Genomic DNA, 20,306 nt, shown 5'->3' on the forward strand with positions numbered 1-20,306 from the left:
ATATTTTGCTGCACTGAGCGTTTCTTCTACTCTAACGAGTCCCTCAGTCCCTGCTGCCGAAAAACAGCCCCACAGCATGAGGCTGCTACCAGCACACTTTACTTTTGGGATGGTACTCTGCAGGGGATGAGCGGAGCTGGTTTTCTTCAAACATGATGCTTAGAATCTTGTTTCTCAGAATCTGAGGGTCCTTTAGGTACTTTTTTGTAAATTCCAAGTGTGTTTTCATGTGTCTACACCGAGGAGAGGATTGAGTTTGGACAGATGTGTGGCTTGACGCAAACCTGTTTCTGAGCGCTACAGGCAGTTCTTTTGACCTCAGGGCTTGGTTTTTGCACTGATATTATCATCATCATTATTGTGGGAAGGGTTCATGCTTTACTTTATGTAACTTTATGTTCTTTTTTTTCTTTTTGACAAGGTAACTGAAATCACTGGTGGCCACGCTCAAGACACGGCGCTTCTTTTCTCATCCAGCAATGACCCTGGTGCTTACAATCAATGGCTCTCCTCAGTGCCCGAAAAACTGGACGTTTCCTTTTTACTGAAGCCGCTCCATATGTTGCTGCCAGTCAAGAACCCAAAATATGAGCAATTACGCTGAGCCATACGTGACTACATACTACAGAGGGCCCTTTGGAGGAACTGCTCTACACCTTGCAAGGCCAGTATTGCAACTAACCCCAAAGAGCCCTGTGTGTTCAGCTGTCATAACAACCCTGGAGTAAAAGCAAACTGCTGCCCTGCACAGCTCGGACTTGCTCAGATTAGTGTAACTGTGATGAAGGCGACAGGTCTGTGGGGAGATTACTTCTCACAGACCGATATGTATGTCAAGGTCCTGAGAAATCATAAGGTCTTTCTAGGGGAAACGTCAGTGATTTGGAACCAAAACTCACCAACCTGGAACTGGAAGTTTGAACTCGGCAGCTTTGTTCTCTCTCAGTTTGGGGGTCTTAGATTAGAAGTGTGGGATAGGGACAACAAGTGGGACGATAACCTCCTGGGGGCGTGCAACATACAACTAAAAGCCAGAGTAAAAAGCGACTTCTGTCGATTAACCATGGTTTGCTGTACTACAAGACGGCTGTAACTTGTGGTCCTAGTTTAGCTGGCTCCTCGTGCACAGAATACGTGGGCTCTCCAATGTCCTCCCATCTAGAGAATATATACGTGTCACGACACGCCCGGCCCATCCCAAAAGATGTGCTGGTGAAAATGGGGGTGCTTTTAGATGAGCGCCGCTTTCTGTTTAGTCAAACCAGTGATCCTAAAAGCAAAGTACAGACTTTGTGAAAGCTTAAAATAATGCTTATCATCAAATAAAAAGATATAAAATTAAAATATTAAAACAAAAAATACAAATTTGTGTTTAGCATCTCAGCATTAGCATTTTATTATTGGTGCTAAATTAGCTTTTTGTTTTCTTTTTGATATTCAGATCTTTGATGTGTTCTGTGGGTTTTTTTTCGCTATACTCTCAGCATGCTTTGCAATTACTTGCATGCAGATTTTTGTGGTTAATAAAACGATTATGAAAACAGCAACTGAAGTGATTCTAATAAGTGATTTATGTCATTTTTGGTTGTTAGGGTGCCGAACTGTGAAAAGTGTGTAGGAGGTTTAACGCCACAAGAGGAACAATGTGACTAACAGCAAGACTGAGGCACATTTAACATTTAGTAAAGTTTTGATTTGACTAGTTTAGTCCTACGGTCAAGGTCTACATGCTGCATGTTTTAACAATGCACAGGTCAGCGTGTAAATGAATGCTCACATGTTCCACTGACATGTCGTCTAGACTCCATTTCACCACAGAGCATATTCAGCGCTGCAGTGGTTATTTAAGAACACGTAATTCCTCTGAACTGAAAGCGTACCCTCACTCAGCCCACAATGAGTGTATTTTTTATTGGTAGCACATAACGGTAAAGCCCACCCACAAGTTAAGGTTTATTTCCTACATATAGCCCCTCTCACACATCACTCACAAATGCCTGCTGGATAAAACAGAGTAGCTCAAGGTAAGAAGAGAATTTTACATCACCTTTTAAAGAACATAGTGCTTTTTCTTGCTGCTTAAGCTTGTTATGCCTGTAATGTATTGCAAAGGAAATAAGCAACTGAAATTTGTTCTTTTTTAATATTTATTCCTCATGATCCCTGTAGGCAAGATCCACTAAATTGTCATAATCCTAACTACGATACAATATAGTAAACCTTTTTCCATCATGTTCATGTGCAGTACACTGTTATTAAAAAAACCTGCAGCACATCTTGTTATGACAGTCCTGTTAATATTTCAAAATTAGTGACGTTTTAGAGACTGGATTTTAAATGTAAGGCTACATGTAAGGCTTTTTTTAACTTCAGAAGTGTCAGTTAAACGTTACAATTCTATTTGGTAATGATAATCTACTATTATGTCTTTTTTTTTTACATTATGATTACTATGAGGATTTTGGAATTTTTAAATAATAGTAATACAAATTTAATTAAAAAGCAACTGAAATTTGTTCTTTTTAAGTATTATTCTGTATGATCGCTGTAGGCAAGATCCACTAAATTTTCTCACAAATTCCATAATCTTAACTACTATACAATATAATAACACTTTTTCCATCATGTTCATGTGCAACACACTGTTATTAAAAAACTTGTCGCACAAAACATCCATCCTGTTATGACAGTCCTGTTAATATTACAAAATTAGTGATGTTTTATTTTATTGTAGATAGATGTGGGTAATTGTCTTTATAATAATTTAGAATTTTGAGTGGGAATTTTTGTAATTTAGTAATTTTCTGTCATTTTTACTCACCATTGAATGTGCAATGTTGTACTGTTATGTCAAGTTTCAATAAAAAATAAATAAATAAAAAATAAAAATACACACATAATTTTCATGTTTTTTCCTAGTAAAGAAGAGCATCCATACACCTTATCTCAATCCATTTTACAGGAATGCGGGCCGGGCTTGTTATTTACCTCTTTCTGCCCATTGTGCAGTCATGCACTAAAGGTAAACCGAATGAATGTGCAGAAGCAAACTTCGCCCCCGGGTCCAACCTGGCCGGAGAAGGATACGATGTGACCAAGATGCAGCGCAAGGGAGCCTTTGTCATTAACACGGACGTCTGGAGGCGAAAGGATAAATCATGCACTCTTTGCAAGAACCCCTACATGGAAGGAACAAATCAAAAGCTTCCTATATCTGTGGTAGACTGGAGATCCAGCAAAAAGTGCAGCATTCAAATATCAAGTTCCCTGTACCAGTCCAGTGAGGAACTGGTCAGCTCCAGCACTTCCTCCATTGAGAACAACTGGGGTGCAAGTTTGGATATAGATATTCACCAAAATAAAGGCTCATTCGTTTTGGCTGGAACTAACTCAAAGCTTGCAGAGTACTCAATGGAGAAGACCAAAAGAGACAAGTACAATTTTGCCAGTCAAAGTATTTCGTGTTCATTTTACAGGTGCGACATACCAGCTTCCATTGCTTCATGCCTTCCTTGAATACTGAATACTTTTTATTCATGATAAAGGAACCGAAAGAGTCATATTATGCAATCTTCTCCTATTTCTTCTAACATTTCCATGTCTACCTACAGCTACAGGGTCTCCAACAAGCCTGTTCTCCATCCTGAGTTCAAGCGCTCTGTGAAGGAGCTTCCTAAGACATACAATCTTAATTTCAAAAAGCGTTTTTACAAGTTCATTAACACCTATGGAACCCATTACATCACTAAGGTAATTCTAGTTTTATCCTCTTTACAATTTTCTTCACATGTATGGATTACAAAGGCCCAAAATGCTTCAACAACACAACACATGCAAGCCGAATCATTAATCAGAAGTGTCTGTGTTACTTTTTTGTTTTGCCAGGTAACTCTTGGTGGAAGCGTACACTCTGTGACCAGTATCAGACAGTGTGAGACCGCTCTGCAGGGCTTAAGTGCAGATGAAGTGAAGGCATGTTTGGATGTGGAGGCAAGTGCCAGCGTCCTTGGCAAAGTAGATATGAAAGCAGAAACTAAGCACTGTAATGAAGACAAGGACAAAACAGAGAGCAAAAGCAGCTTCTCCAGCCGCTTTAATGACAGGTGGGTTTAAATTATGATGTGTATTGTAATTCATAGCTTGTCATACAGATATTGTCCTTGCACTTCCCCTGTTTTTATGTTTAGATTAGCTCTGCCATCATCTAATGCTCACTTAAAGTAAATCTTTAAAAACATTAATAAATAACACTGTTAGATGTAATCTATATTTTTTATCCATTTTTCATACTGCAAATTATAATGTTGTGGTGCCTAAATTCACTTGTAGCATTTAAAACAACTGATTTTAATTTGTATCTTTTAATTTATTTATTTGTAATATTTTGTATTTTATTTAGATAAAACAGTATAGAATCTTAATATCAGTCATTTATCGGTTATCAGCCACATTGCAAAAAGTGATTTTCTTATTCAGTAGTTTTGCCTTGTTTTCCAGTATAAATATCAAAAAAATTATTTTAAAAATTTCTTACCCCATTGGCAGACTTTTTTTTTTTTTCTAAAAATAAATGTATCTTCATGTAACAATGTGTAGATATTTGTACTGGAAAACAAGACAAAAATACTGACTAAGAAATTCACTTTATGAAAATAATTTCATGTTCACTTCAAAAAGAATTTTAATCGGCGGCCCAGAATATGAGAAAAAGAAACCAATGCTAAATTTAAATATGCTGTACGATTTATGAGAAGAAATGAGGCAACCATGAGAGCAAACTCAATGGCCAAGAAATTTCAGCAAAATAATGTGTATGAATTTTGGAAAGAAGTTAAGGTTATTAATAATAGTAAAGTGCCGTTGCCAGCTAGTATTGAAGGGGTTGCTGGTGCTAAGAAGATTATTAAATAGTGGAGAAAATATTACGTGGATATATTTCATGCTGTGTTACCTGAATCTATGTTAACAATTTTATTAGTACCAGTTCTTAAAGATAAAACTGGTAAAATATCTAGCGTAGAAAATTATAGGCCAATTGCTTTAGCAAGTATAATTTCAAATATATTTGAACGTATGCTCAAAGAATATTTGGTAACTACGTATAATCAGTTTGGTTTTAAAAGGAAACTGTTAGCAAGTATAATGGGCACAATTCTACAGTATTTATGTGCTTTTTAGATGCCTCTAGGCATTTGATCGAATTAATCACACTAAGTTGTTTATAAAGTTACAAGACAGAAGGGTTTCCCCATATTTGATTAGGATTTTACATTACTGGTATATACCTCAATCCATACAAGTCAGATGGGGTAGGAATGTATCGACACCCTTTTATATGACAAATGGGGTTTGGTAAGGTGGAATATTGTCACCCCTTCTTTTTAATTTGTACATGGATGATCTTTCTATTGAGTTAAATTAATGTAAAACTGGATGTGTAATAGGTGATAGTCTTTTTAACCATCTGATGTATGCTGATGACTCAGTTATTCTGTCCCCTTATAATGCTGGGTTACAACAGTTGCTTCACGTATGTTCAAACTATGGTGTGCAATATGATATCAAATTTAATACTAAAAAGAGTGTGATTAGGATTGTTAAAACTACAGAGGACCGTAAGCAAAATGTCCCCTTTTCTTTAGGTGACCAAGTATTAAATGTGGTAAATAAAATTAAAAACCTGCACTCTAAAAAATGCTGGGTTAAAAAGGGACAAACCCAGCTATTGGGTTGTTTTGACCCATGCGGTTGGGTTGTGTTGGAGTCAAAACAACCCAACCGCTGGGTCAAAACAACCCAATAGCTGGGTTTGTCCCTTTTTAACCCAGCGCTGGGTTATATTTAACCCAGCATTTTTTAGAGTGTGGGTCACATTATTAGAGATGATTTAAATTATGATGATGATGTGCAGCGCCAGTGCTGTAAGTTATATGGACAGGCAAATATGTTGGCTCGTAAATTTTACATGTGGACAGATGATGTTAAAATTGCACTTTTTAGAGCTTACTGTACTTCTTTTTATATGGCACATTTATGGTGTAGTTATAGTAAAGCTAAAAAAATAAGCTCCAGGTGGCATTTAATGAGGCATTAAGAATTCTGCTTAAGCTCCCAAGATTGATAAATGCAAGCCAAATGTTCGTATCTAAAGTTGCTCCTACTTTGCATGCTGTGTTAAGATATTATATGTATAGTTTTTGTGTTGATTAAGTGACTCAAGAAATACAATCATAATGGCCTTAAATGCATTAAGTGACATAAGGTATTCCTCCTTGTTCTGGAAGCACTGAAATTCAAGTTTGTATGTTTTTTTTTAATAGTGTTTTTGTAAATGTATGTTTGTTACTTCTTTACTTTTATTTTTGTGATATGGACCTAAGGGTCTGAAATAAAGAAAGAAAATAAAGAAAGAAAGAAAATTTAATATCAGTGTATCCCTAATCAACAGGTCCCAAATGAACTTTTTTTGTTTTCATTCAAAGGCTGACTGAGGTGACCGGAGGTCACACTACAGAGCCTGAGCTCTTTTTCTCAGGAGGAAAAGACCCATCAGCTTACAAAGAATGGCTCGAGTCCCTACCACAAAACCCAGACGTGATTTCTTACTCTCTGGAGTCCCTGCATGAGCTGATCCCCACCAAAGATCCAGTACGCAAACACTTGCGCCAAGCCATCCATGACTATATCCTGGAAAAGTCCCTTTGGAGGAACTGCACCGACTCTTGCAAAGATGGCGTCAAAACCAACCCAAATAACCCATGTGTCTGCACTTGTCGCAACAATCCTGGGATCACACCCGATTGCTGCCCATCTAAGCGTGGACTTTCTCGGGTAAAGGTCACAATCGTGAGGGCTCAAGACCTGTGGGGTGACCAGACCACAGCGACCGATGGGTACGTTAAAGTGTTCGACAAACATAACATTCAGATTGGACGAACTGATATGATCACGAATAACAACTCACCCTACTGGGGGAGAACCTTTGATCTGGGTGATGTTGTTGTGGCGGAGAATGACAAGATAAAACTGGAGGTGTGGGATGAAGATAGTAAATGGGACGACGATTTGCTGGGAACCTGTGAAGTAGCCATAAAAGCAGGTCAGAATGACAATTTCTGCACTTTAAATCACGGTCTGCTGTTCTACAAAACAGAAGTGACATGCGCCCCAAGTTTGTCTGGCCCCTATTGCTCAACCTATGTTGGTTCTCCCATGAACTTTCAACTGGAGAAGGCATATGTATCTCGAAATGCACGACCTGTGCCAGCAGAAATACTGATGAGCAAGGGAGTACTTCTGGACAGACTGTATGTATATCAAAAGACAAATTACAGTGCTAAAACTATTCTGTAGCAAGTTTTGGCTTTGGATCTGATTATGCGGCTATTCGAAATATAACTTTATTCTCGCTTGTATTTATCACTATGAGAGAAACATATTTAATATAATTCTTAAATACTTATCAACTTTGGAGACAATGCGCAATACATATTTATTATGCTGTCTTTATTGCAGGATTTTTATGCTTACACTGGCAATTTTTCTAAAACACATACATTGTAACTACTGTGTTATGCTCTTTCATTCTACACATTGTTTTATTAAAAATTATTTTTGTTTATTTTAAGTAGCATCATTTCATAATCTTCACAAGTAATTTTATGAGTCACTATGACAATACTTCATTTTATTGTGTGTAAAAATTATCTATAACTAAAAACCTAATGCTTTGTGTTATTAAAAGTTCAAAAGGCCACAAATTGTCTGCTTGGGGAAGTCGTGGCCTAATGGTTAGAGAGTCGGACTCATAACCCAAAGGTTGCGGGTTCGAGTCTCGTACCGGCAGGGATTGTAGGTGGGGGGAGTGAATGTACAGCGCTCTCTTCCACCTTCAATACCACGACTGAGGTGCCCTTGAGCAAGGCACCGAACCCCCAACTGCTCCCCGGGCACCGCAGCATAAATGGCTGCCCACTGCTCCGGGTGTGTGTTCACGGTGTGTGTGTGTTCACTGCTGTGTGTGTGCACTTTGGATGGGATAAATGCAGAGCACTAATTCCGAGTATGGGTCACCATACTTGGCCACGTCACGTCACTCACTTATATATTTCTTTTTCTGACCCATCTTCATAGTTATAAAATGACAATGATAATCCAGTCACCATTTACTCACATTCATGTTGTTACAAACCTGTATGACTATGACTTTTTTCTGCGGAACACAAAATAAGATATTTTTAATAATGTTTTAACTGTTTTTGTCTATAAAATGTAAGTAAATGGGGTCCAAAACAACATTGGACACCACTGACTTTTATTGTTTAGTCCTAAAAACAAAACAAAAAAAACACAGACATTTTGAGAAAGAAAGTCATTTTCAGGTTTGGAATTACACGAGAGTGAGTAAATGATGACAGAATCTAATTTTTGGGTTAACTATCCCTTTAACAATGGCTCTGATTCGTTTCCTCTTAAATGGTGTTTCACCAGTCTAACACCGGATGCTTGTTGTGTGGTTTTCCTGTAGACGGATGAGAATTCAGAGCTGTATGTACACCCAATATGACGGCTCACAAGATTATGACTGTTATATTATACTCTGTCATTTTGTTAGTGTTCGCTTTAAGACATTATGCAATGTTTAATTTGATAAGACATGACCTCACAATAGAGATCAAAACCATCTGTTAGCTTGTTCTGATGCTAATAGCGTAGGATCAAACCCCATAATTACCATAACTGGGTCCTTAAGCAGGATAGATATATAGTTGTCAAAGAAACACTAAGGAGTCAGATTAGGAGGTGGAATATTTAGTGTTTCATAAGAATTAAAATAACTATGAAGTGTTTAGCATGTTTTAGTTAGATACAGAGAAACACACAAGGGACATTAAACACTCCACCGGACAAGACAAATGAACAGACTGGGGAAACATCAAGGAACATAACAATGAATATTAAAACCACACGTACACACAAAACACACATGCCCACACAAATGGGCACAAACCTAAAACTAAAACAATATGGCAAACAAAAACATGTCACAAAACTGCACAATTGTGAGGAATACTAGGCAAAAAGGGGCCAAAAAAACACTGACAAAGTTAACAGCATGGTCTTGGAAATCAACCTAGACAGAAAGAGAAGATGAAAAGAGATGGATGAGAAAGGTAGAAGACACAATATGCCGAGTTAAGAATACAGATCTTCTAATATATCATCTACCTTTGTACCCATTCCCATAAATGCCACTAAGCTTGCTTCCATCATTCTGTCCTGTGAAAAAACAAAAATGAACATAGTGAAACTAACCACACATTAGACCTTAAAAGAGAGAAGTCATTAGGTTAGAATCTTGCTAGTTTGTCTAACTCATGTGACTGATTTACTCACCACCATAGGGCCCCTGACCACCAGTACTTAGTGCAGCTGCATAGCCTGTGCCTAGAAATGATCAGTCACCACACTGGCTATTAGTCAACAGCATTTATGTATTTAGTCGATGTCTGCTAGATATTAACATGTTAGTGAATAAATGATGAATATGACAACACAGACCGGTGGTCATTTGGCATGCATGATATATCAGTACCATTTATCAGTCAATATTAAATATGATTTAGTTATTTAATCAGTCGATATTAGATATTTAATGCATACACTACTGTTCAAATGTTTGGGGTCATGTTTTTGAAAGAAGTCTCTTATGCTCAACCAGACTGCATTTACTTGATTGAAAAATACAGTAAAAAACATATTGTGAAATAATATTACAATTTAAAACAACTGTTTTCTATTTTAAAACGTAATTTATTCCTGTGATGGCAAAGCTGAATTTTCAGCATCATAACTCCAGTCTTCAGTGTCAAATGATCCTTCAGAAATAATTCGAATATGCTGATTTGATGTTCAAGAAACATTTATTACTATTATCAATGTTTAAAAGTTTTGCTTCTTAATATTTTTTGTGTGGAAACTGTGGTACATTTTTTTCAGGACTCTTTGATGAATAGGACGTTTAAAGGACCGGCATTTATATGAAAGAAAAATAGAATAGAAATCTTTTATGACATTATAAATGTCTTTACTGTCCTTTTTGATCAATTTAATGTATTCTTGCTGAATTAAAGTATTACTATCTTAAAAAAAAAACGTATCTTATTGACCACAAACTTTTTATGGTAGTGTATTTAATAGATATATATTAGATGTACACGAATTAAACAAAACTGCTCATATTCTCACCATATTTGGCGGCTGTCTTTGTAGCATCAGCACCCCGACTGAGTTGCTCAGCACCAAAAGGATAACCAGCATCAACTGCAGGTAAACACATTTGCACCTGTGTCACAATCAGAGTCCATGATGTTCTCTATTTCTCTTGTTCTTGCCAACTTACCATCAAGCCCAGCTGCAATGACTGGTGCACTGTAAGGAATCTGGCCTATAGCTCCGCCTGTGGCAGTAACATTTTGTTATCAGAAAAAAATGACTTGAAATATATTTACTAAAACTCCACAATATTACCTGCTAAAGGCTCTATTGCTCCACCTGTACCACCTGATAGGATACATATCATCTTTACTTTCTTTCTTATAATAGTTATCTGATCTTTATAATCATGTTTGGTTTATTATTATGCTTTATTCTCTTATTTAAATCTTCTTTCTTTTTCTCACAAGGGACATTCACGTTAAAGTCAAATCCTCAGGCAAAGCATCAGGATAGCCGGAAAACTGAGATTTGCATGTTGCATTTGAATAACAAATAAGTGCAATGCACGTACCCAGAGCAGTGTCTGGCCCAAGGTTTGGTATTCCTCCGTATGTAGCTCCACCATAACTACCAGTCTTGCCGTGAGGACCAAGTCCAGCTGAGACCACAGGCTGGCCACCGTAAGGCAAGGATCCGGCAGCTCCAAGAACTCCACCTGCCCCTTTAGACAAATTAAACCAGAGGTAATACAGGATCAAGCAACCACAGACAATAAGACATAACTAGACAAAGAAGAAGAGATATTAGCAGGACTCAACAACAATCAAATGAGCTGGAAAATATTTGGCAGGTGAAGTAGGAAAATGCTGTAATCTGTCAGTTTAAAGAAATTAACATTAAATTGATCAAAAGTGACAGTAAAGGCATTTACATTGATATGAAGCATTTCTATTTGAAATAAATGTGGTTTGTTTGAACTTTCTATTTATCAAAATTATCAAGATTTCAACAAGATTATTAAGCAGCACAACCGTTTTCAACATTGATAATAATTGATAATAAAGAAATGATTCTTGAGCACCAAATCAGCATATTAGAATGATTTCAGTGATTTAATTGTAATAATTTTTCACAACGATGTCATTTTTTCTGTATTCTTGATCAAATAAATGCAGCCTTTATGAGCATAAGTGGCTTTCAAAAAAGTAAAAAAATCTTACTGACACCAAACTTCTGAACGGTAAGTGTATTTAGTGTGTTCAATTGAATTTCTTTTCATTTAATTGTCATCTTCAGATGTCTTTTTCTTACCATACTTTCTAGACTTGGCATCAATACCCAGGCCAGGGTTCACTACCAGCCCTGGACCTCCAAGGCCTCCAGCTCCAAGACCTGAAAGAGCAAACATTGACCTCTATGATTTCATGCAGGTAATGCTGCTTCTAGTTAATGTATGCAAAACACTCGGTTTACCATTTCTATTAGTGGTATTCTAGGAGGAATTTACAGTCTTGCTTTCCCTTAGTACTAGTATAAAAGCAACTGCACAGGCAACAGCTGATTTCTCAGTGTTCAAGCTATTGCAGTTCAGATACTTCAGTTGCCCAGATTAGGCTGGATGAGGTTATCTTCTACAATCTTGAGTAAAATATTATTGTGTATAATCACAGGACAGAGTGAATTAAACAGTGGAGGAAGTGCTGACACTATTGCAGGGGTTTAGAATCTCTTGTTAGTGTGAATGTAGTGTTGTTGGTTACACTCAAAACCTTCAGCCTTACCAGCTATACCGTTCAGGCCAACATTATCAGCTAACACTGATGGGTAGGCAGGTCCTGTAACATAATTATAATTATGCTTATATGTTAGTGTGATATCGCTCCATCGTACCTATCCAGTCCAGACTCACCTGCCCCATAACCATCTGCTGTGCCATAAACCTCACTGCCGTATCCATTACTGTAGCCTGCTGAGAAGACAATAATCAACTCAACACTTCACAATGAGGATGTGTAAAAGTAACACAGGAAGCACCTCTGTGTATTCACAGTCAAAGCCAACCACTTTGCAACCAAGAAGATTCGGAAAACAATGAGCATAACATAGAGTGTGAAATTTTGGTTGTTTCTTGCACAAACAGGCATGCACATGTTTGTGCAAGCACCCAAACGCAGAGGTCTTAGAGGAGCACTTTGCCTCTAGAGCAGCTCTTGGCTTTGTGCTGAACCAGCTGATCTGACCACACTTGTGCTTAATGCATCATGCTGCAACAATATTATTATGTTATAAAAGGTTTCACTCAGTTACTAACAGAGACAAGAACAGAAAAATCATTAGAAGAAACACAGGGCATTATTTTAATCATCTATATAGGGGAGAAAAGGCTTAAAGTAGTTGTCACAGTTTTTACTGAAGTAAATATGTTTCAGGGCAGGTCTATTTCTGCATATGTGACAACTTGCCCCAATACAAATGTGACGTGTTGTTTACTCAACAGCTATAGAACTAAATGGACAGAATTCACAAAAATAATCATAAAAATGAAAATCTGTATTTGAACCAGGTGTTCATGACCATACACTACCTTTAAAAGTCTGGGGTCTTTTAAGATTTTTTTGTGTTTTTGAAAGAAGCCTCTTATGCTCACCAAGGCTGCCTTTATTTGATCAATAATACAACAATACAACATATTTAAGGACCCAGTTATGGTAATTATGGCGTTTGATCCTACGCTATTAGCATCAGAACAAGCTAACAGTAATATTGTGAAATATTTAAAAATAACTGCTTTCTAGTTTAATATATATTCAAATGTAATTTATTCCTGTGATAGTAAAACTGAATGATCATTACTCCAGTCTTTAGTGTCAGATGATCCTTCAGAAATCATTCTAAAATGCTGATTTGCTGCTCAAGGAACATTTCTTATTATTATCAATGTTGAAAACAGTTGTGATGCTTAATATGTTTGCAGATTTTTCCAGGATTCTTTGATGAATAGAAAGTTAATAAGAACAGTATTCATTTGAAATAGGTTTTTTTTTTGTAACATTATAAATGTCTTTACTGTCACTTTTGATCATTTGTGTGTCCTTACTGAATAAAATTATTCTTTTTTTTTAACTAAATAAAAAAATCTTACTGACCCCCATCTTTTGAACAGTAGTGTACAAACCACTGTAGAAAACACACTTTTATATAATTAGACTTAAAACCTCACAGTTGCTGATATGTAGCCCTTGTGACAACTAGCCCCGGTCTCCTCTACACTGTAAAAAAAATTCTGTAGTTTTTACAAAATAATTTTGGCAGCTGTGGTTGCCAGAATGAATAAACTACACATTAGTTACCAATCTGCTTTCCTGCTCGAACTCCCTGTGGATAGTATCCACCTGCCCCAAGACCTGTATCAGCAATAAAATAAATAAGGTGGCTTTAGCAAAATATGAATATTCTAGAGCTTGTATTAATGACACTTGTACCTCTGAGCGAAAAACAAAATTTCTAGATACCTGTTCCATATCCGTTAGCAAAACCAGCTCCAAGATAGCCAGCAGCACCAAGGCCGTATCCTGTGGACAAAACATGCAAACTGTGAAACTTTGGCCACTAGTGATAAAAGTCATGGCCATCACAGAATGATGCGATCGTTCAGGGGCCTGTGGGTCAGAGTACATGCAAGACGAATTCACAGTGCGACTGGTCCATATGGCCTGTGGGAGAAAAATAATGCAGTATGCATTGGGTACACATCAGCACAAAGGCAGATATAAAGATAAAGGCTCAGGTGAAGCACATAAAAGAAAAGAGAACAGCCCCGAGAAATAAATGAGGCATTAGTTCAGCACACAAACAAACCTTTCTGAACAGTTGTGGTACATAAAAGCACTTATTCATAGACCTGCAGCTGCAATGAGTCCATGATGAGGGGTGGATTTTCCAGTCCACAATCACTAACATTCTAATGTGTCAAAGGCCATATATTCATTTCATTTGATGACCGCTGGAGTACAGTATTGATTTTAGACTGGAGAAAACACCATCTTGTGACATGCATTCAGCCATAAACCGGTGACATTTTAATATAGAAGACGTTTACCCTTATTGGATGGTTTGGTGCCCTGTCCATTGGGCAAAACTGGTCCTGTATTGTATCACAACAGTGGTTTATCTCAACACTGAGAATCCAACATAGTTCCCATCCCATCACCTATCCTATGCTTATGCTTTAAAAACAGTCTTTTAGCATGCATTGCCTTTAACTCTCCCTTTACTTCCAGTAAACATGGTAAATGTATTATTTACAGAAACTTTTTACTGATTACTTGCATATAGGCACAGATAATTTGTATGCTACTATAAGGTGATAAAAACTTGCATTGATTGACAGATGCAGGAAAGGCTTTACTATTGTTCATAATTCCTCGTCCATTAACCATATCTGTTGCTGGACCATAGCCTACAGATCACAACAGTAGTTACCTACACAAAGTTTAGGATCTTGTACCAATAATTTGATCCACAGACATCTGCACTACAGTTCAAAAGTCTGGGGTCAATACAGATATTTATAATGTTACAATTTCAAATAATCCCTGTTCTTTAAAACTTTCTATTCATCAAAGAATCCTGATAAGATAACATATCATGGTTTCTACAAAAATATTAAGTGGCACAACTGTTTTTTAAACATCGATAATAATAGGAAATGTTTCTTGAGCAGCAAATCAGCATATTGGAATGATTTCTAAAGGATCACATGATACTGAAGACTGGAGTAATGGCTAAAAATTCAGCTTTGACATCATAGAAATAAATTACATTATAAAATATATATTAAAATAGAAAACAGTTGTTTTAAATTGTAATAATATTCCACAATATTTCTGTTTTTATTGTATTTTGGATCAAATCAATAAAGCCTTGGTTAGCATAAGAGAGAGACTTAAACATCTTAACAACCCCAAAATTTTGAATGGTAGTGTAAGAGCACAAAGACAAGAATTTAAAATAGAGTTGAATTTTAAATGTTCTACAATCTTATGTGTTCTGATTGGCATTAATTCAGGAAAATAACAGGCTATAAGCTGTTGGAGTGTGTTTACCCTTAACTTGAGCTCTCATTCCATTGGTCACTCCTGGTCCTGAGGGGAAACCTATTTACCGCAGCTAAAATGTACTATACAAGTCCCACAGACATTTATGACCACATTACTTAAAACCCAAAATTTAGCCTGGCCTGTGCCATTAGAGCACATACACGGCACGCTTAATCATATACTACAACTATCATGTCAGTCATATTATACAGCAATTAATCTTACAAATATGAAGTCCCACATACATCTGGGATGAGTTTTACCATTGGCTATAGCACCCTGTCCATTAGGGACCCTTCCACGACTGTAACCTAAACACCATAACACCAGTTAACATTCACCAACAAGATACTATCAACACAGCAGCTGCCAGTGATGCAAGAGCATAAGAGATGCTACTCTGCTGGAGAGAAATGCAAAGTAAAAAAAAATTAATAAATCAAAAAAATCAAAGATAGGCATGTATAGTGAGATAACAGGGAGCAATATGCCACCCATCATGCAGTGTAAATTGCTTAAATATTGTAACTAAAAATCCAGAAGAGCAGACTGAAAAAAAGCTTTAAAAGGCATGAAAGCCACACATGGAGGTATTGAGGTTTACCATCGCCCCTCTCTCCCTGTGACACGGGCTGGCCACCTCTAGGCCCAACACCTGTGAATACAGATATATCAGCTGGAGGCAAAGATTTCAATGTTGAGAATGATAAAAAGCAACAAAATTGTAAATTACACTTATTAGGGTGTTAACTTGATCACAATCGAGTACTGATTCAGCATGCGTCCTAACTTTTCAAACTCCTATGCTAAGTGATTCCTGATGTGAGAGATAAAGATCACAACAAATAACTAATGCACAACAGGATCTCTCTATTGTGTCACAGCAAATCGGCAGAATAACACAACAGAAGCTCTTAGAAGCAGGTACAAAACATCAGAAGATGCAGGTACACGACAACCACATGACCAAAAAAGTGGTACTGAATGGAACTGCACAATCCTGCTTCCTACACTATCAGAAAAATGCTACAAAGCGGTCACTGGGACGGAACCCTTTCAAAAGGTACAAATATGGTCCTAATCTAAAAACAGTTTTATCCAGTGGGTGGAACAGGCGGTACTTATGGACCTATACTGTTTTTGTTGATGAGCAACTAAGAACTATATATATATATATATATATACACACATATATATATATATAGAGAGAGAGAGAGAGAGAGTGGGAAGGTTTTGATTTAGGCCTGCAATACCTGACAATTCAAACATCATCTGCATGTTCCTCAACATTTCCTCGAATGTTTTTGCATGGGCAAAATTAATTGCACTCTGCTGGCTGGACAACTGAACTGAACCTCAAACCTGAAACAGATAATACAGATGATCCACTGGTTTGAGACCTTTTTGTGCCCTTACACTTCCTAAACTTTCAGAAATGAGGCCCAAACTGACTCAAACATCAACAACAATGCAACAAGCTAAGAGAACCTATAAGCAAAAAGGGCTGATAGAACAGAACATGATTGTATTAATACTAACACACAGATAAATACATTAATACAGTACAGCTACACAACAACAAATGCACTGCAAATAAATGAATATCTTCCTTTGCATTTTTGTCGTTTTTCAGTACAAATATCAAACCATTCTTAAAACAATAAACATTTGATTGGAGGTTTGGGGCATGTTATAGGACAGTGTACACGGGAATGATCTATTCAGATTATTCTGTATTTTATATGTTGTGTTTAACTTGTAAAAACCCAATAAACATCATGTTAAAAAAAAAAAAAAAAAAAACAATATACCTTAACTTGAGAAGGAAAATGACTTAAGATATTAAGTATTGTTTTCTGACAAATTGATCAAAATTAAGTGATTTTATGCTTGAAACAAGAAAAAATAGCTGCCAACGGGGTAAGAAAAAAGTGTTTATTTGTCTTACCCTATTTGCAGATCTCATTTTATTTGTGCCGTTTCAGTTAAAAATGGAACGAAAAAAAAAAAAACATGTCGCCTATATCTGTGAATTTTGATGATCTGTGAACAGTCTGCCAACGGGGTAAGAAAAAAGTGTTTATTTGTCTTATCCTATTTGCAGATCTCATTTTATTTGTGCCGTTTCAGTTAAAAATGGAACGAAAAAAAAAAAACATGTCGCCTATATCTGTGAATTTTGATGATCTGTGAACAGGAATCATCCCTAAAGGAAATGCACGAATGAGATGGATATTGGAGGGTTTACCCAGTTTTGATGGTTTTGAGCCTTGCCCTGTGGGTACACCATATCCTGAAGATCACAAAATCATTGTTAATGTCAGTTTCATAGCTTTGATACAACAAATCTAGATGAGCCTTTTGTTCTTTGACATGTTCTGTAAGAGCATGCACATAACAACACTGATTAACAGAAGACAGCGAACAATTTACCCTTGTCTCTAACACTTTGACCAGCAGACACAACTGCTCAGAAGGTACCATATCACAGAAATCTGCATAAGCGGTTACTCAACACATAATGCTCATTATAGATGCAAAGCACACATAGGCCTAAAAGATTACTGCAATTAAACAACAAGCAAAGGTAAGACAGTTGCTTAAATTATCCAGCAATAGCAATTCTTGTCATAATAATGTCTGCTTAAGGTAGGCTAATCACTTAGACTAAAGAGCAAACATTACAATTCCAACACGACTGCACCCATGACAATTACGATGTGAAATAGACAACCATCCACATTCACCAATATGAAAATAATAGCACAAGACATCTGTATAATCTCTTAGAACTCACTACTAGTTCATCCACAACCATGAATCAAGTGACCAGTGTCACTTTTTCCAAAGCAATTAAGTGTTTTTTGAAAGTTTGGGCATGCAAGCACATAATTTAACAATGATAAAAGTATATAAATGATTCTGCAAACAATTAAGTGTAGGCAAACGCGATGCAAACACATTTGCGTCAGTATATTTTACCCGTTTGAGAAGCTTGTCCTGTAGACGCACGCCCTCCTGCAGCGCCTATCAGTGGCACATAGATGTACTGCAGTCAACAACTGAAAAACTGAACACTTCATTTAGCATGTAAAAAGTAAGGCCAGTAGCTTACTAAAAGGCACTAATAAAAGTAATATTTATTTACTTTTAATTTTTATTCAATATCTATTTATTTAATTAATGAAACCATAACATGCAACCAGGGGTTGCCGTAACGGGAGGAAGGTTAGGACGATTCCAAGGGCCCGATGAGGGAGAGGGGGCCCAAACACGATTTATACAGAGGGGATGTGGGGGTCAGTATGCTGTCCAGGGGGCCCAGAAGCTACAGCAGTGCCTCTGCATGCAATGTCAAAAGATTTATATAATATATAAGTTGATTTAATATGTAATTCTTTTAAATACTGCAGGTTTCTTTTTTTTAATACTTGCAGATTTATGTAGTTTATGGGAATCCCTGAAGACTATATATATATATATATATATATATATACACACCGATCAGGCATAACATTATGCCTACTGACAGGTGAAGTGAATAACACTGATTATCTCTTCAGAGGAGGCAGTGTGATGTTTTGGGCAATGTTCTGCTGGGAAACTTTGGGTCCTGCTATCCATGTGGATGTTACTTTGACACGTACCACCTACCTAAGCATTGTTGCAGACCATGTACACCCTTTCATGGAAACGGTATTCTCTGGTGGCTATGGCCTCTTTCAGCAGGATAATGCACCCTGCCACAAAGCAAAAATGGTTTATGGAGTTTGAGGTGTTGTCTTGAGCTCCAAATTCCCCAGATCTCAATCTGATCAAGCATCTGTGGGATGTGCTGAACAAACAAGTCCGATCCATGGAGGCCCCACCTCGCTCGCAACTTGCAGGACTTAAAGGATCTGCTGCTAAAATCTTGGTGCCAGATACCACAGCACACCTTCAGGGGTCTAGTGGAGTCCATGCCTCGACGGGTCAGGGCTGTTTTGGCAGCAAAAGGGGGACCAACACAATATTAGGAAGGTGGTCATAATGTTATGCTGATCGGTGTATATATATATATATAAAGACTTTTGTCAGTTTTGTTGAAGGTAATTAAATCAATGGTTTTCCAGTAATTGCTGCATAAGTCAAAGATAGAATTTGGGATAGATTCCCTCCCATCAAAAGATGCTAAAATAGCAGAATAATAAAGCACTTCCAAAAAATACTTATGAAATGCCACAAAGGTTTAAATAAACACAAATTTGGTGCACCAAGTGTACCTAAATACTGCTATATCAGTGCTGAAAAAAAAATGTTTATCTTGCATCTGGTGACAAATTTTCACTTTATCAATAGAACACCCAATACTGCAGAAATCTGAAATAAAGAAAATATTATGGGGGCAACTGCTTCCTGGAATAAAGTGGATAAAGCTGGTCAGTTGTGGTTGCTATAGCAACCTGAGTAAACAACAAAACCTTGTTCAGCCACAAAGGTTTAAATAAACACAAATTTGGTGCACCAAGTGTACCTAAATACTGCTATATCAGTGCTGAAAAAAAAAATGTTTATCTTGCATCTGGTGACAAATTTTCACTTTATCAATAGAACACCCAATACTGCAGAAATCTGAAATAAAGAAAATATTATGGGGGCAACTGCTTCCTGGAATAAAGTGGATAAAGCTGGTCAGTTGTGGTTGCTATAGCAACCTGAGTAAACAACAAAACCTTGTTCAGACCCCTGAGTTTAAATCCGTCCCTTGGGTCATTTTGACCCAAAAAATATTTTCATAAAAATCTGTCCCTTGGGTCATTTTGACCCAAAAAATATTTTCATAAAAAAATTCCACAAATCGTGTGTTGATCGTACCGGGCCAAGATTTCTTTACTTTTGTCACACTTGCACCGGGAATACACACAAAAATTTTTTTAAAATGTTTAAATGGGTGCAATAAAAGAAGTAAAAAAAGTAACCAACGCGGGTCTTTTTGATCCACATAGGAAT

General features: G+C 36.9%; 2 protein-coding genes and 1 pseudogene across 2 annotated transcripts in view; 2 read left to right on the plus strand and 1 right to left on the minus strand.

The window, feature by feature from the left end:
• LOC107732843 (perforin-1-like) overlaps positions 1 to 1,296 on the plus strand; it is a 2,706-nt pseudogene extending 1,410 nt beyond the window's left edge.
• A 673-nt stretch (positions 1,297 to 1,969) lies between these two features.
• Positions 1,970 to 7,478, plus strand: prf1.1 (perforin 1.1). The gene is made up of 5 exons (XM_016544277.1): positions 1,970 to 2,024; positions 2,920 to 3,476; positions 3,612 to 3,750; positions 3,886 to 4,103; positions 6,483 to 7,478. The coding sequence occupies exons 2-5, from the start codon at positions 2,965 to 2,967 to the stop codon at positions 7,351 to 7,353; spliced, it is 1,740 nt and encodes a 579-aa protein (XP_016399763.1). The 5' UTR covers positions 1,970 to 2,024; positions 2,920 to 2,964; the 3' UTR covers positions 7,354 to 7,478.
• Positions 7,479 to 9,002: 1,524 nt separating this feature from the next.
• Positions 9,003 to 20,306, minus strand: part of LOC107732860 (glycine-rich cell wall structural protein 1.0) — a 19,643-nt gene continuing 8,339 nt past the window's right edge. Inside the window, exons 10-20 of the mRNA XM_016544280.1 lie at positions 13,731 to 13,790; positions 13,569 to 13,622; positions 12,128 to 12,187; positions 12,000 to 12,053; positions 11,530 to 11,610; positions 10,790 to 10,939; positions 10,403 to 10,459; positions 10,249 to 10,323; positions 9,397 to 9,447; positions 9,229 to 9,279; positions 9,003 to 9,133 (exon numbers count right to left, since the gene is read on the minus strand). Coding sequence (XP_016399766.1) covers positions 9,129 to 9,133; positions 9,229 to 9,279; positions 9,397 to 9,447; positions 10,249 to 10,323; positions 10,403 to 10,459; positions 10,790 to 10,939; positions 11,530 to 11,610; positions 12,000 to 12,053; positions 12,128 to 12,187; positions 13,569 to 13,622; positions 13,731 to 13,790 — 698 coding nt within the window. The 3' untranslated portion in view covers positions 9,003 to 9,128. The remainder of the gene's footprint in view (positions 9,134 to 9,228; positions 9,280 to 9,396; positions 9,448 to 10,248; positions 10,324 to 10,402; positions 10,460 to 10,789; positions 10,940 to 11,529; positions 11,611 to 11,999; positions 12,054 to 12,127; positions 12,188 to 13,568; positions 13,623 to 13,730; positions 13,791 to 20,306) is intronic.

The sequence above is a fragment of the Sinocyclocheilus rhinocerous genome, unplaced genomic scaffold (assembly GCF_001515625.1).
Source record: "Sinocyclocheilus rhinocerous isolate Xijiao unplaced genomic scaffold, SAMN03320098_v1.1 scaffold220, whole genome shotgun sequence".
Classification (NCBI taxonomy): domain Eukaryota; kingdom Metazoa; phylum Chordata; class Actinopteri; order Cypriniformes; family Cyprinidae; genus Sinocyclocheilus; species Sinocyclocheilus rhinocerous.

Coding starts and splice junctions, on each gene's coding strand:
- prf1.1 (XM_016544277.1), top strand. CDS start 2,965: ATGCGGGCCGGGCTTGTTATTTACCTCTTTCTGCCCATTGTGCAGTCA. Junction 3,477..3,611: donor ATTTCGTGTTCATTTTACAG/GTGCGACATACC, acceptor GTCTACCTACAG/CTACAGGGTCTCCAACAAGC. Junction 3,751..3,885: donor GAACCCATTACATCACTAAG/GTAATTCTAGTT, acceptor TTGTTTTGCCAG/GTAACTCTTGGTGGAAGCGT.